Source organism: Podarcis bocagei (genome assembly GCF_964188305.1).
Source record: "Podarcis bocagei genome assembly, chromosome: 1".
Taxonomy (NCBI): Eukaryota; Metazoa; Chordata; class Lepidosauria; order Squamata; family Lacertidae; genus Podarcis; species Podarcis bocagei.
Window position 1 is genome coordinate 9,517,670 of NC_138125.1, and position 15,750 is coordinate 9,533,419.

The window sequence follows — 15,750 nt, forward strand, 5'->3', positions numbered from 1 at the left end:
CTTCGGGTAGTGATAAAACGGGATATCAAATCCAGACTCCTCCTCCTCCTTCCCTTCTTCTTCTCCTCTGAAGACACAAGTGTCCAGCAGTGTTCAGTTACAAGGAGCATTTGAGAAATTGCTTAACCTTGAATACATTTTCAGAATCCTTCCAACTCTAAGATTCTATGAAGCTGAACTGAGTTCAGAATCCTTACACACCAAAAATCCACTCCTGGTTTTCTCCTAATGCCTAATTTAGGGAGAAAGAAAAAAAGTTGTTAAATTCTTATGAGTCCGAAAACCTTGTCAATCTATTGCAAAGTGCCCCCCCCCCCCATCCCAAATTACTTTCTGCCCACCACCAATGTTGGAAAGCACATTAATGGATTAAAACCAAAAGTGTCATCATAAAGAGCAGCTCAAGAAGGCAAAGAACGATGCAGTCCAGCCAAGTTAGGCACTTTAAAATTAAATTTAAACCACATTCTGATGTGTTTCTACATAGAAGCAAGTCCTGCTTTTCAATGGGATGCTCTCCCACTTTGTGAGATATTATATGTTGAATTGTGTTTGAAATAGAAGTTACATAGTCAAAAACAGCCTGTTACATTGTGTGTGTTGCTCCCAGGTAATTGTGCATAGGACTGCGGTCTAAATGTGCTTAACTTAACTTTGGAAGAATCTCCCGTTTTTTGTTGCAATGCTCCTGTACTAGTAGTGACATGACGTTTATTTATTTGATTTTGGATTTATGAAAGCCAGTGCTTAAAACAGTGCAGAGAGTTTGCAGGGCAGTAGTTGAAGAAGGAGCAAAAAGGGTTTTCTTGTGTGTGTGTGTTTCTTTGTGGCTGATTAGCTGTTTTCCCTGTGTAAAGGTCAGAGGGGGCAGGGTTTCTGTTGAGGCAGGGGATTAGCTGTGGGAGGAGCTTATCAGAGTTTGCAGGGCAGTAGTTGAAGAAGGAGCAAAAAGGGTTTTCTTGTGTGTGTGTGTTTCTTTGTGGCTGATTAGCTGTTTTCCCTGTGTAAAGGTCAGAGGGGGCAGGGTTTCTGTTGAGGCAGGGGATTAGCTGTGGGAGGAGCTTATCAGAGTTTGCAGGGCAGTAGTTGAAGAAGGAGCAAAAAGGGTTTTCTTGTGTGTGTGTGTTTCTTTGTGGCTGATTAGCTGTTTTCCCTGTGTAAAGGTCAGAGGGGGCAGGGTTTCTGTTGAGGCAGGGGATTAGCTGTGGGAGGAGCTTATCAGAGTTTGCAGGGCAGCGGCGCGCGCCTAGCAGCACGCGCAGTTATACCCATCTTTTAGATTTAGGGGAACAAGTCTCAAACGTTTGTTGGGGGAGACCTAGGTTTTTTTGTGGGGGAAGTTATTTGTCCTGTCTTCAAGCTTTTTATGATGGAGGACCTCTGTAGCCACCCCCAACGACACGATCTCAAGATGGAAGGGGAGGGAACAGCTGCAGTCGCCTGCGATTCCTGCACAATGTTTGCCATCTTGCCAAAGGTTGCAGGCAGCTTTACCTGCAGCAATTGCATGTTGATTGCCCTCTTAAAAGACAAAGTCCAGCAACTGGAGGAACGTGTAGCTACGCTCCAAAGAATTAGAGAGCTGGAGCTCTTCTTGGAAGCAACAGAGCACACCGTCCCCACCAAGGAGGAGACAGTGGACTCCCCTGAGAAGGAGGATAGTTCACCAACACAGGAGCCAGATATATGGAGAAACGTGACTCAAAGAAGTAGGAGGCCCAGGGTTCACTCTGATTGTTTAGAAATACACAATCGCTTTGAGGTCCTCTCCCCTAGCATGGAAGACGAAGAGCAGACTCCATTTGAGGATCTCTCCCTCATTACAGTTGATCAGGTATATGAAGACGAGCAGCAAAGTCAGTCCTCAGGGAATGTGCAGGCGACCTTGGAATGGACAGCTCACGGAAGAACCCCGACCAAACCCAAGAGGAGGCGTGTAGTGGTGATAGGGGATTCCCTACTGAGGGGAACAGAAGCAGTGATCTGTGGGCCTGACAAGATGTCTCGGGAAGTGTGCTGTCTCCCCGGGGCTAAGATCCAAGATGTAACTGAACGACTGCAAGGTATCATAAAACCCACTGACAAATACCCCTTCCTCTTGGTTCATGTGGGAACCAATGACACTGCAAGCAATAGCCTCCAGAAGATCAAAAGAGACTACGAGGCTCTCGGCAGGAAATTGAAGCAACTAAATGCACAAATTGTCATCTCGTCTGTCCTCCCAGTTGAACGACGTGGCCCAGGGAGAGAGGGGGAAATAGTGGAAGTGAACAGCTGGCTTCGCAAATGGTGTAAACAGGAACGGTTTGGATTCTTAGATCACGGACTGCAGTTTCTTGAAGATGGACTTCTGGCAAGTGATGGGCTGCACCTCACAACGGTTGGGAGAAATGTTTTTGCCAAAAATCTCAGAAACCTCATCAGGAGGGCTTTAAACTGACTAATGTGGGGGAGGGAGACAGTGCTCCTGAAGGTAGGAGTCTATCAATTAATGAAGATGATCATCCAAATGTCATAGACCAAATGGAGCAAACAGCACGCGGACCTAGTGGTGGGAGGAAAAAATCCTTAAATAAGAGACACGGGGGAATGATTAATGGACTTCAATGTCTGTACACTAATGCGCAAAGCATGGGAAATAAACAAGATGAGCTTGAGCTCTTGGTACAGCAAACTAAATATGACATAATAGGCATCACTGAAACCTGGTGGGATAAGTCCCACGATTGGAATGTAATAATGGGGGGATACAATCTATTTCAGAGAAACAGACCAGACAAGAAAGGAGGAGGAGTGGCGTTATATGTCAGGGATGTGTATACCTGTGAAGAGATCCAAGATTTAGAACCTCAAAGCCAAAGTGAGAGCATTTGGGTCAAAATTAAGGGAGAGAAGAATAACAGAGACCTCATTGTGGGAGTTTACTATAGATCCCCAAGCCAAACGGAGGACATAGATGATGCCTTCCTGGAACAGATGGCCAAGCATGCAAAAGGAAGGGAGATAGTAGTAATGGGGGACTTCAATTACCCGGATATTTGTTGGACGTCCAACTCAGCCAAGAGCATAAGGTCAAACAGATTCCTCACTGGCCTTGCAGACAACTTCATTGTCCAGAAAGTGGGAGAAGCAACAAGAGGAACAGCCATTTTAGATCTGGTCCTAACCAATGTTGATGACCTAGTTAGTGGAGTAGAAGTGGAAGGATCATTAGGCGCGAGTGATCATGCTCTTCTGAAGTTTACTATACAGAGGAAAGGAGCAGCCAAGCATACTAGGACTCAATTTCTTGACTTTAAGAAAGCCGACTTCATAAAACTTAGGGAAGTGCTGGGTGAGATCCCATGGACAGTAATACTAAAAGAAAAGGGAGTTCATGATGGCTGGGAGTTTGTTAAGAGGGAGATAGTAAAAGCATAACGTCAGGCAATACCAATGAGACGGAAACATGGAAGGTGCCTAAAGAAGCCAGGGTGGCTATCAAAAGAACTTTTAACTGAATTAAGATTAAAAAAGGATGTGTACAAAAAATGGAAAAGGGGGGAAACCACCAAAGAGGAATTCAAACAAATAGCCAGCACGTGTAGACACAAAGTCAGAAAAGCTAAAGCACAGAATGAACTCAGGCTTGCTAGAGAGGTTAAAAGCAACAAAAAAGGCTTTTATGGGTATGTTCGTAGCAAAAGGAAGAACAAAGAAACAGTTGGGTCACTCAGAGGAGAAGATGGTGAAATGCAAACAGGGGACACAGAAAGGGCTGAACTCCTCAATTCCTTCTTTGCCTCAGTCTTCTCCGATAAAGAAAACAATGCCCGACCTGAAGAATTTGGAGCAAATGATTCAGCAAAGGAAACACAGCCCAGAATAACTAAGGAGATAGTACAAGAATACTTGGCTAGTTTAGATGTATTCAAGTCTCCAGGGCCAGATGAACTGCATCCAAGAGTATTAAAAGAACTGGCAGATGTGATCTCAGAACCACTGGCAGTCATCTTTGAGAATTCCTGGAGAACAGGCGAAGTCCCGGCAGACTGGAGGAGGGCAAATGTTGTCCCTATTTTCAAAAAGGGGAAAAGAGAGGACCCAAATAATTACCGCCCAGTCAGTCTGACATCAATAGCAGGGAAGATTCTGGAGCAGATCATTAAGCAAACAGTCTGTGAGCACCTAGAAAGGAATGGTGTGATCACCAATAGTCAGCATGGATTTCTGAAAAATAAGTCATGTCAGACTAACCTGATCTCGTTTTTTGACAGAATTACAAGCCTGGTAGATGAAGGGAACGCAGTGGATGTAGCCTACCTTGATTTCAGCAAGGCATTTGACAAGGTGCCCCATGATATTCTTGTAAAGATGCTGGTAAAATGCGGTCTTGACTATGCTACCACTCAGTGGATTTGTAACTGGCTGACTGACCGAACCCAAAGGGTGCTCATCAATGGTTCCTCTTCATCCTGGAGAAGAGTGACTAGTGGGGTGCCACAGGGTTCTGTCTTGGGCCCGGTCTTATTCAACATCTTTATCAATGACTTGGATGATGGACTCAAGGGCATCCTGATCAAATTTGCAGATGACACCAAACTGGGAGGGGTGGCTAACACCCCAGAGGACAGGATCACACTTCAAAACGACCTTGACAGATTAGAGAATTGGGCAAAAACAAACAAGATGAATTTTAACAGGGAGAAATGTAAAGTATTGCACTTGGGCAAAAAAAATGAGAGGCACAAATACAAGATGGGTGACACTTGGCTTGAGAGCAGTACATGTGAAAAGGATCTAGGAGTCTTGGTTGACCACAAACTTGACATGAGCCAACAGTGTGACGCGGCAGCTAAAAAAGCCAATGCAATTCTGGGCTGCATCAATAGGAGTATAGCATCTAGATCAAGGGAAGTAATAGTGCCACTGTATTCTGCTCTGGTCAGACCACACCTGGAGTACTGTGTCCAGTTCTGGGCACCACAATTCAAGAAGGACACTGACAAACTGGAACGTGTCCAGAGGAGGGCAACCAAAATGGTCAAAGGCCTGGAAACGATGCCTTATGAGGAACGGCTAAGGGAGCTGGGCATGTTTAGCCTGGAGAAGAGGAGGTTAAGGGGTGATATGATAGCCATGTTCAAATATATAAAAGGATGTCACATAGAGGAGGGAGAAAGGTTGTTTTCTGCTGCTCCAGAGAAGCGGACACGGAGCAATGGATCCAAACTACAAGAAAGAAGATTCCACCTAAACATTAGGAAGAACTTCCTGACAGTAAGAGCTGTTCGACAGTGGAATTTGCTGCCAAGGAGTGTGGTGGAGTCTCCTACTTTGGAGGTCTTTAAGCAGAGGCTTGACAACCATATGTCAGGAGTGCTCTGATGGTGTTTCCTGCTTGGCAGGGGGTTGGACTCGATGGCCCTTGTGGTCTCTTCCAACTCTATGATTCTATGATTCTATGATTCTATAAACAGGGAGCGCGTTGTGTCTAAATACAAAGCTGCTATCTTTGGAACCTCAAGTCACAGTGTACATAACACTGAACTCCTGGCTGCCGCCGCCACTCTCTTGTGCAGATTCTCATAATGGATTCTATCAGCTGCAGGCAAGTGCTAACCACCACCATTTTTTTAAACTACAACTCCCATCATTCCAGACCATGGTTAATGGGAGTTGGAGTCCAAAACAACAACAACACCTGCTGGTACTATTTTGAATACCCCTGGATTACACCATTATAGCTGCAACCCTAAACACATTTATTTGCAAGTAGGCCTCCCCAAACTCATAGTTTGTAGCAGGACTTAAGAGCACAATTCTACGCAGCACGTTTCTACTCAGAAATAAGTTTCATTAACTGTAAAGGGACTTATTCCCAGCTGAACCATAGGATTGCAGCCTTTGTCCTCTCAAATATTGGTACACAAAACTGCAGCTTTAAGTCTAAGGAAGCATAAAGGTAAAGGTAAAGGGACCCCTGACCATTAGGTCCAGTTGTGGCCGACTCTGGGGTTGCGGTGCTCATCTCGCTTTATTGGCTGAGGGAGCCGGCATACAGCTTCCGGGTCATGTGGCCAGCATGACTAAGCCGCTTCTGGCACACCAGAGCAGCGCACGGAAACGCCATTTACCTTCCCGCCAGAGCGATACCTATTTATCTACTTGCACTTTGATGTGCTTTCGAACTGCTAGGTTGGCAGGAGCAGGGACCGAGCAACGGGAGCTCACCCCGTTGCGGGGACTCGAACCACCGACCTACTGATTGGCAAGTCCTAGGCTCTGTGGTTTAACCCACAGCGCCACCCATGTCCTCTAAGGAAGCATATATGGGAGTAAACGGCAAGGCTACAACTCTATGTATGTTTACTTTCGAGTAAACGCGATTCAGTTAAGTGGGACTGAGGTTGCCTATACAGTACACTCTCTACACTGAAAATACACCTCTCTCTATAAAGAATCATGGAAACTGTAGTTTCCAGCACCATTAACAAAGTATGGTTCTCAGGATCATTGCTGTGTGTCAAGGCTTTAAATGTGTTTGAAATATATAGTGTGTAATCCTATACAGTACGTTGCACAAGAGGCACTTGAGTATGGCACACAGGAGTGAGAACAAAACAGCTTCCTTTAAAAAAAAAGTATGATTGATCAGCCGTTCCTTTCTCTGTCTGGGAAGAGTTCATTCATTTTCTTAAAACATTTCCTTTCACCCACGGACACAGTGGATCATTACTGTTATGTACTGAAGTTCTCACCCTGAGCCAGCAGGGGGATACTGTAGATAGTTCAGGTCCACATATGCAAATAAGGGATCGAAAGTGACGTTCAGTGATTGGATAGTTACAGAAATTTGTTACAATTACGTTGTATTGGAGCTCTATATAAGCAGGCTGGCTGAACCTTTCAGTTCAGATCTGTTCTGGCCTGTGAATAAACAAGAGCTGTTGAAGAACTGCTGTGTCGTCTGATATGTTCACCCACAACTTAACAGTTACTCCTGGGTTCAGCTCACCGCAGCAGAGACAGGCACATTCCCATGTTTTGTGAATCAAAATCAGACACTGATTTCACGGAGGTGTTTGGAATGGGAAAGGACATCAGATGTATGATCCTAGCAAATTTATTAACTTGGATTGGCAGTACAGATTGCAAATCAGTTTTCATGTATAAAAGTGGCTGTGACTGTTCTGCTCAGAAGTCACCAACTGTATTTTATGAGACGTCTTTCTCTTCCATCTGCCGTCTGGACTAGTCTGACAGATCCTCAAGCGCCTTGTAGACTGCTGACAAGACAGACACGATCCATAAGGAACTTAGGCTGTGCCCTAAATTGAACTCCCAGTCCCAAGCCAGTCATTTAGCACGAACCCTTCTCATATAGCAGCCATGCGGACCTCCAGCTACTGCAGGACTCATCATCCCTAACCACTGCTCCTGCTGGCTGAAAAGCTACAGGCTCCCAATCCTTGCCCTATAGACCTATTCTCTGTTCTTGAGAAAATTTTAATAAACACAGGTTAGGCTTTGTTTTGGAAGACAAAAAGTACTTTGACCCTGTGAATGAAAAACGATTTCCCTCTAGTGTGGGGAAGCTGCATTCCTGACCCGATTTACTCGGGAGCAAGTCCCCACTGAAATCAGCGCATTCACGGTTAGGATTTGACTGACATGACCCCTAACTGCATACCAAGCCTGGATCTGTGTCAGATTGTGACATTATTGCAGAGCACCCAGTCCCATTTTGGTTATCTGCGATTTTAATGCCTTTGGGACACCGTTATCGACTTGTGCCTTTAGACAAGATCTGCCGTGTGAATCGTCCCTTGACTAGAGCAGGGTTAATTCGGTTCAGATCCAAGTAGTAATATTTGGCATGTTGATGGGACATTGGGGCTTTTAATAACCCCCTTTCGAGCCTAGGGCTCCATGCACACGTAGACTGAAAAGTCCTCTACACACTTACCTGGGAGTAAGCCCCATTGAACACAATGGCACTTAATTCTCAGTAGACGTGCCTGGGATTACAATGATGGTTGCTGATAAGCCTGCAGTCCTATACTGTACATGCTGACCTGTGAGAAAGCCCCGTGGAAAATAATGAAGCTTACCTCTGAGTAGACAGGAATGCTATTGTACTGCAAGACCGTCTGAATTCAGTTGGACTTGTTTCTGGCTAAGCACGCTTAGGATCTCCCTGGCAATATATACTTACTTGGGAATAAGCTCCACCGAACATAGTTGGATTTACTTGCGAGGAAATGTTCATAGTACTGGTCAGCACAGTCCTTTGATCCTAGTGGGAAAACTAAGCAAGTACTGTACTTCTAACTTTCTCCCATTGGAGAATGATTGTCTTCCAAAGTGGCTCACAGACACCATCAGCTTGGAGATAAAATGGGACTGAACACGAGATCTTCTGCAGATCCTCGACCACTGAAGAGCTACACCCCTTCCCAGGTATGTGAGCTTTAAACATCCACATATTTATTCGTTTAAAAGCATTAGTATTTTAACTATTTATATACAGTACTTCATTATTATTCTTATTATATGTCCCTATTTTCATCCGAGCAATGTTGGAGGGTATGCAACGCTACGACAAAGGGGAGTTAGTACTATGGAATTAGGCAGTGGGACCCTACGCTCTCTAAAGATGCAGTGCCAACCCTGGCTTCCCTGAGAGCAAGCCTCCTTGAATTAAACAGGATATGCTTCCCAGTAGGCAGGAGGACCATGCTGCAGCCTGGGAAGCAAGCCCTATTTAAAATAGCCAGGGCTTACACCTGAGTAAGGCCAAGGTCCCCTTGCAGGAGCCACATTGTCTACTCCGACGCAAAGGCAGGTTGGAAGCACCTCGGGGCAGAGACCTGCTTGGCCTTCTGCAGCCTGAAAGCTAAAATGGTGTGTGGGGCGTAGTCGTGCCCCCCAATCAAGTCCAATAAAAAAATACTTAACTAAAAGTAGAAATTGTAGAAATTTCAACAGATTTCTCTGAGAAATAATTTTAAAGGGACTGTTGTTGAGACATTTCATTCTGAATCTGCTTGACACAGCCAGAGGAAGATTACAGGCATGGGCATAGCCAGGATTATTTTTGTTTCGGCGGCGGGGGGAGGAAACAGAACCTCAGATTTGTATTTATTTGCATTGTTTTTTGTTGGGGGGCAGGCTTTTGTTGGGGGGACAGAACCTCAGATTTGTATTTATTTATATTTTTATATTTTTTATTTACAATTTTCATTTATATACATTGCCACAATTATTTTACCAAGTTTTAACATTTTCCATTTCGACTCCCTTCCCCCCTTTTCTGCGGTTCCTTACATTAATTTTTACCCTTTCCTGCCTACTCCTAACTGTCTTAATTCATTCTTTTATGCGTCTCTTCTAATATAGATCTCCTATATCAACCTGCAGGTTGTTACAAGAACCCTGTCTTAATCTGTTTCCAGGTTTGTTTTGCAAATACTCAATAAACCATGCCCATTCCTTTCTAAAAAAAGTTTGCTGTCTTGATTTCTTAAATATGTATTTGATGGATTCTGATGGATTTAGAAGCTGCCCCTCCTTGGCTACGCCCATGATGACAGGTGGGTATCCTTCCTCCACCCCCCCAATAAATTCTGGCTGCCCCCCTCCAAGTCTCTTCTTCTTTTTTGGCGAGTAATATTGTCTTCCATAAACATGGTTTTAACAATGAATCCGTAAGTGACCGTGGAGGCCAATTCTGGTTCCACACGTCCTTCCACAGTGGGGACATAGGTTTTCGGGGGGAATTGATCACGGTTGGATTTGCCAACGGTGGGATTTGCCAAGCGTATCTTTCTCTTAGCACGTGTCTCCCTCTCGTCCTGAGTTCAAGTGTCTTCAAAGCCCATGACACCTTTGGTAAAGGCTGCTCTCCAACTGGAGTGCTCGCAGGTCAGTGTTTCCCAATTGTTGGCGTTTATACTACATTTTGGGACGCGGGTGGCGCTGTGGGTTAAACCACAGAGCCTAGGACTTGCTGATCAGAAGGTCGGTGGTTCGAATCCCCGCGATGGGGTGAGCTCCCCTTGCTCAGCCCCTGCTCCTGCCAACCTAGCAGTTCGAAAGCACCTCAAAAGTGCAAGTAGATAAATAGGTACTGCTCTGGCGGGAAGGTAAACGGCTTTTCCGTGTGCTGCTCTGCTTCGCCAGAAGTGGCTGTCATGCTGGCTACAGGACCCGGAAGCTGTACGCCGGCTCCCTCGGCCAATAAAGTGAGATGAGCGCCGCAACCCCAGTTGGTCACAACTGGACCTAATGGTCAGGGGTACCTTTACCTTTATACTACATTTACCTTTATACTACATTTTTAAAAAATTGCCTTGAGAGAGTCTTTAAACCTCTTTTGTTGACCACCAGCATTACGCTTTCAATTTTTAAGTTTGAAATAGAGTAGTTGCTTTGGAAGACGATCATCAGGCATCCACACAACATGACCAGTCCAATAAAGCTGATGTTGAAGAATCATTGCTTCAACTCTGCTGATCTTTGCTTTTTCCAGTACACTGGCATTAGTTCGCCCGTCTTCCCAAGTGATGTGCAAAATTTTCTGGAGATGCCATTGACATAGCTGTTAACTTTCCCCTTTTCTTGTGAGGAATCCTATTTGGAATAAGGGAATTTCCCTTAAAAAAAAGGTTGACAGCTATGGCCATTGATGGAATCTTTCAAGGAGCTGGAGATGGCGTTTATAAGTTGCCCATATTTCACAAGCATACAGTAAGCCTGGTAGGACAATAGCTTGGTAAAGAAGCATTTTGGTTTCCCTGCGAAGGTCCCACTCCTCAAACACTCTGTAGTTCAATCAGGAGAAAGCCGCACTCGCACAGCTCAGGCGGTACTGGATTGTGGCATCAACCTGGGCCCCTGTGGAAAGACAACTGCCCATCACAACCTCCAAGCCTACAATTCAAAGAAGTCAGCCGTCGGGCTCTCTGTGCGGCGCGGCTTTCCTTCCCCCGCTCCTCGCCCTCTGCGAGGCGGAACTGTCGTTCCCGAGGCTTCGGAGCCGCCCGGACGTTGTTTGCGGAGGGACGCCGCTGGCCGGAGTTGCCAGGCGATGCTGAGCCGCGGCGAGGAGTAGCTGCAGCGCCAGGAGGAGGGCGAGGAGGAAGGGAGCGGAGGCCCAGCCGCCATGGACGACCAGGGCTGCCCCCGCTGCAAGACCACCAAGTACAGGAACCCCTCCCTCAAGCTCATGGTCAACGTCTGCGGCCACACGCTGTAAGTGCTGCTGGCCTGGGCGGGGGGGGGGGTTGCTCGGGACGGCAGTAATCCTTGTCTGTTAGCTGCTGCATAAAACGGGCTGTGTACGACGTGTGTGTGTGTGTGTATGTATTTGTGTGTGTATACACACACACACACACACACACACACACACACAGAGAGATCCCACTTTATATAAATTCTATAATATATATATGTGTGTGTGTATATATATATATATATGTGTGTGTGTGTGCGCGCGCGCACACACACACACACACACACACACACATATATATAACATATTCTGGGGTGTTGTTGTTTATATAGAGAGAGATAGAGATAGATAGATAGATAGATAGATAGATAGATAGATATAGGCATAGAATGGAAGGGACCGCAAAAGGCCATCTCACCAAACCCCCTTGCAAAAAAGCAAGGGGAATTGTACAAGCGCAACAAGCAGGTGTTGTTGTTTATGTAGATATAGATAGATAGATATAATAATAAATAATAATAATAAATTTTATTTATATCCCGCCCTCCCCAGCCGAAGCCGGGCTCAGGGCGGCTAACAACACTAAAATAGTGCAACATTATAAAAACATCATAAGAATTAATTAAAATCAAAATTGATGGCAACCATAAACTAAAGTATTGTAAAGATTGCCAAAGGAGGGAGTCAGGCTGTGCCCTAACCAAAGGCCTGGTGGAACAGCTCTGTCTTGCAGGCCCTGCGGAAAGATGTCAAGTCCCGCAGGGCCCTAGTCTCTTGTGACAGAGCATTCCACCAGGTTGGAGCCGCAGCCGAAAAAGCCCTGGCTCTAGTTGAGGCCAGCCTAACCTCTCTGTGGCCTGGGACCTTCAAGATGTTTTTATTTGAGGACCGTAAGTTCCTCTGTGGGGCATACCAGGAGAGGCGGTCCCGTAGATACGAGGGTCCTAGGCCGTGTAGGGCTTTGAAGGTTAAAACCAGCACCTTAAACCTGATCCTATACTCCACCGGGAGCCAGTGCAGCTGGTATAGCACCGGATGAATGTGATCCCGCAGCGAAGACCCCGTAAGGAGTCTCGCTGCGGCATTCTGCACCCGCTGGAGTTTCTGGGTCAGTCTCAAGGGCAGCCCCACGTAGAGCGAGTTACAATAATCCAGTCTGGAGGTGACCGTCGCATGGATCACAGTGGCTAGGTCAGGGCGAGAGAGGTAAGGAGCCAACTGCTTAGCTTGGCGGAGATGAAAAAATGCCGCCTTTGTTATAGCTGCAATCTGCGCCTCCATGGAGAGGGAGGTATCGAAGATTACACCCAAACTCTTAACGGACGGTGCTGGCACTAATTGCACCCCCGCAAGAGATGGGAGTTGCCCCCTCAATCCCATATCGTCCCGTCCCAGCCAGAGGACCTCTGTCTTCGAAGGATTTAACTTCAACCGGCTCCCACGTAACCATCCAGCCACAGCCACTGTATATATAGATATATACAGTGGTACCTCGGATTATGCTGGCCACATGACCCGGGAGCTGTACGCTGGCTCCCTCGGCCAATAAAGCGAGATGAGCGCCGCAACCCCAGAGTCGGCCATGACTGGACCTAATGGTCAGGGGTCTCATTTACCTTTACCTCAGGTTAAGTACATAATTCATTCCGGAGGTCCGTTCTTAACATAGGCATAGAATGGAAGGGACCGCAAAAGGCCATCTCACCAAACCCCCTTGCAAAGAGCCAAGGGGAATCGTACAATTGCAACAGGCAGGTACTAAAATTAATAGTTGTCTCTCCTCCGGCTCAGGTACTAAAATGCTACTATTAATAACTGCGTCTGGTCTGGTAAAGACCTGTAGACTAGACTACTGCAAATCATTAGAATAATAATAATAATGATTTTGTTATTTGTACCACGCCCACCAGACCGGGTTGCCCCAGCCACTCCGGGCAGCTAGCAGCAAATATAAAAGCACAATTAGGATAACAATGATAACAGTTTTGTTATTTGTACCCTGTCCACCTGACTGGGTTGCCCCAGCCACACTGGGTGGGTTACAGAATATAATAATAAAGTGTCAGACATGAGAAACTTCCCTAGACAGATCATAGAATCATAGAATCATAGAGTTGGAAGAGACCACAAGGGCCATCGAGTCCAACCCCCTGCCAAGCAGGAAACACCATCAGAGCACTCCTGACATATGGTTGTCAAGCCTCTGCTTAAAGACCTCCAAAGAAGGAGACTCCACCACACTCCTTGGCAGCAAATTCCACTGTCAAACAGCTGTCTTCTAAAAGCTGTAGTTATTTACCTCCGTGACTTGTGGGACTGCATGTGAAGTGGATTTGGAAACTTCAGCTGGTGCAGAATTCAGCAATGAGGTTGCTTCCCCGGGCAGAGTGGTTTGAGCATAGAATGCCAGTCCTGGCTAGATTGCACTGGCTGCCGGTTACGGTAGTTTCCAGGCCCAATTCAAAGTGCTGGTTTTGATATATAAAGCCTTAAATCGCTCAGGACTGTAATACCTCAAGGACTGAACTGACCCAGACCCTGAAGTCATTATCGGAGGCCCTCCTTTGTGTGCCTTCTCTGTGGAAGGTGGCAACATGAGAAAGGGCCTTTTCTGTGGTGGCTCCCTGCTTGTGGTATGCTTTCCCCAGGGAGGCTTGCCTGGAGCCTTTGTTGCATATCTTTAGGTGCAAAAAAACATCCTCTTCTCCCAGGCCTTTGTCTAACTAAACAATCTATGGCCTTTTAAACTACGTGAGGGGGTTTATTGTTTTTGTTTGTTACTATGTTATGCATTTTTGTGCTTTTATATTGTAAACTGTCCTGTGATCCTGGATGGAAGGCGTTATAGAAATTTCACAAATATTACTACTACTAATAGCAATAGCAATAGCAATAGAGAGAAGTGCAGAGAGGGCGGATGGTGCAGATGGGTGGGGTCGGGTGGTGATGTTTCTATTTTACTTAATATATGTGGGGTTTTGTGTCAGTGTTGCATGTGCAGGTTCTCTGCTGTTCACTTGTGTTCCTTTGGTGGTGAGAGAGGTTGGGGTTGGCCCAGGGTGTGGCTGTTCATTTGTGGTTGGCTGTGGTGGTCTTTGTTTTCATGTGTGAGTGGGGTGGGTGGGTGTTTGGGATCAGGTTAGCCATATTGATTTGTATGCTGTTGGTGGATTTTTGTCACTGTCTTGTTGGACTGTGTATGTGATAAAAGGGATGAAGGCATCTTCTATTTGTCCCCATGTCAGTTTCAGTTTATTGATTAATTTTTCTAGTAAGGCTGTTTCCCATACTATTTGGTACCATTGGTCCATGCTTATTCCTGACAGGTCTCTCCAGTGTCTGGTTATGATGTTTCTGGCTGTTGAGAGTAGGTGGGTCAGTAGGGAGAGTAGGGAGAGTAGTAGAGTTCTTTGTGGAGTAAGTGGGCATTGTTGTCTTGGAAGATGTTTAGTAGGGCCAATTCTGGGGTGATTTCTAATACTTGCTTGGTTATTTTACATATTTCTCGTATGGCTGTTGTCCAGAATAGTTGGATTTTGGGACACTCCCACCACATGTGGAGGTATGTTCGTCTGATGTGCAGAAGGTCGCAGGTTCAGTTCCTGGTGTCTTCTTGGAAAGGTTCCTGCCTGAAACAATAGAGACAAACCAAAGTTAGGCTAAACAAACAATAGCTTAAAGTTATTATGTGTTAACCAGGCTAATGTCTCCTTGATAGATTAGAAGAGGATGTATTAGTAAAGTAAGATTTAGTTGTTGCTTGATATTCCAACAATTCTTATTTATTACAGCACCATCACTGAAAGCCCATATGGCAGTTGTAGTAATAACATTCTGGGCAACAGTATTCCAGGGAATTCCTTGAATAAAAAATATTCTGAAGGAGTCTCACTTGATGTGTGCTGTTAAATTGTACTTGGATTCTCCAGGTGGGATTCTGTCTTGATCAAGAAGTCGAAATAAATTAAAAAATCAAAAAATTGTCCAGTAGTACCTTAGAGACCAACTAAAGTTTGTTCTGGGTATAAGCTTTTGTGTGCATGCTCACTTCTTCAGATGATGAGTTTCAAGCCAGTAGCACTTCATCTATCATGAGCAAAATCAGATTATTCATGGTCTTTCTTCTAGAGATTCCCTGACTAAATGTGTTGCCCAACTCTTATAAAGATATGAGGTGTGTCTTTAGATGAATGGTGGCCAGCTCTCTCTTTTCAGTTTGGACCTCTTTTTTCCCTTTTTCAATTTAATGTGATTGATCTTTTTACTTGAATCGGGTTTAAAATCAATCAGCAAATATCAAATGAAAGCAATTTATAACAGGTTAAATCAAAGTCAACGCTACTTGTCTTACATTGTCCTTTGGAATTGTCCTATTCTAGTAATGAAACAAACGAACACCAGACACAATTGTTTTGAAAGTCTCTCATTAGGCCCAGATTGTCCTTCCCAAAGACATTTATATTTTTTAAAAAGCCAATTTGTTTGTAAGCAATTTGTATCTCCTGACTACTATTGAATGCCTTCAAAGTCTGAAA

General features: G+C 45.2%; 1 protein-coding gene across 1 annotated transcript in view; it reads left to right on the top strand.

Annotated features, from left to right (window-relative positions):
- The first annotated feature begins 11,036 nt into the window (after window positions 1–11,036).
- Window positions 11,037–15,750, top strand: part of MNAT1 (MNAT1 component of CDK activating kinase) — a 141,706-nt gene continuing 136,992 nt past the window's right edge. Inside the window, exon 1 of the mRNA XM_081194089.1 lies at window positions 11,037–11,235. Coding sequence (XP_081050215.1) covers window positions 11,147–11,235 — 89 coding nt within the window. The 5' untranslated portion in view covers window positions 11,037–11,146. The remainder of the gene's footprint in view (window positions 11,236–15,750) is intronic.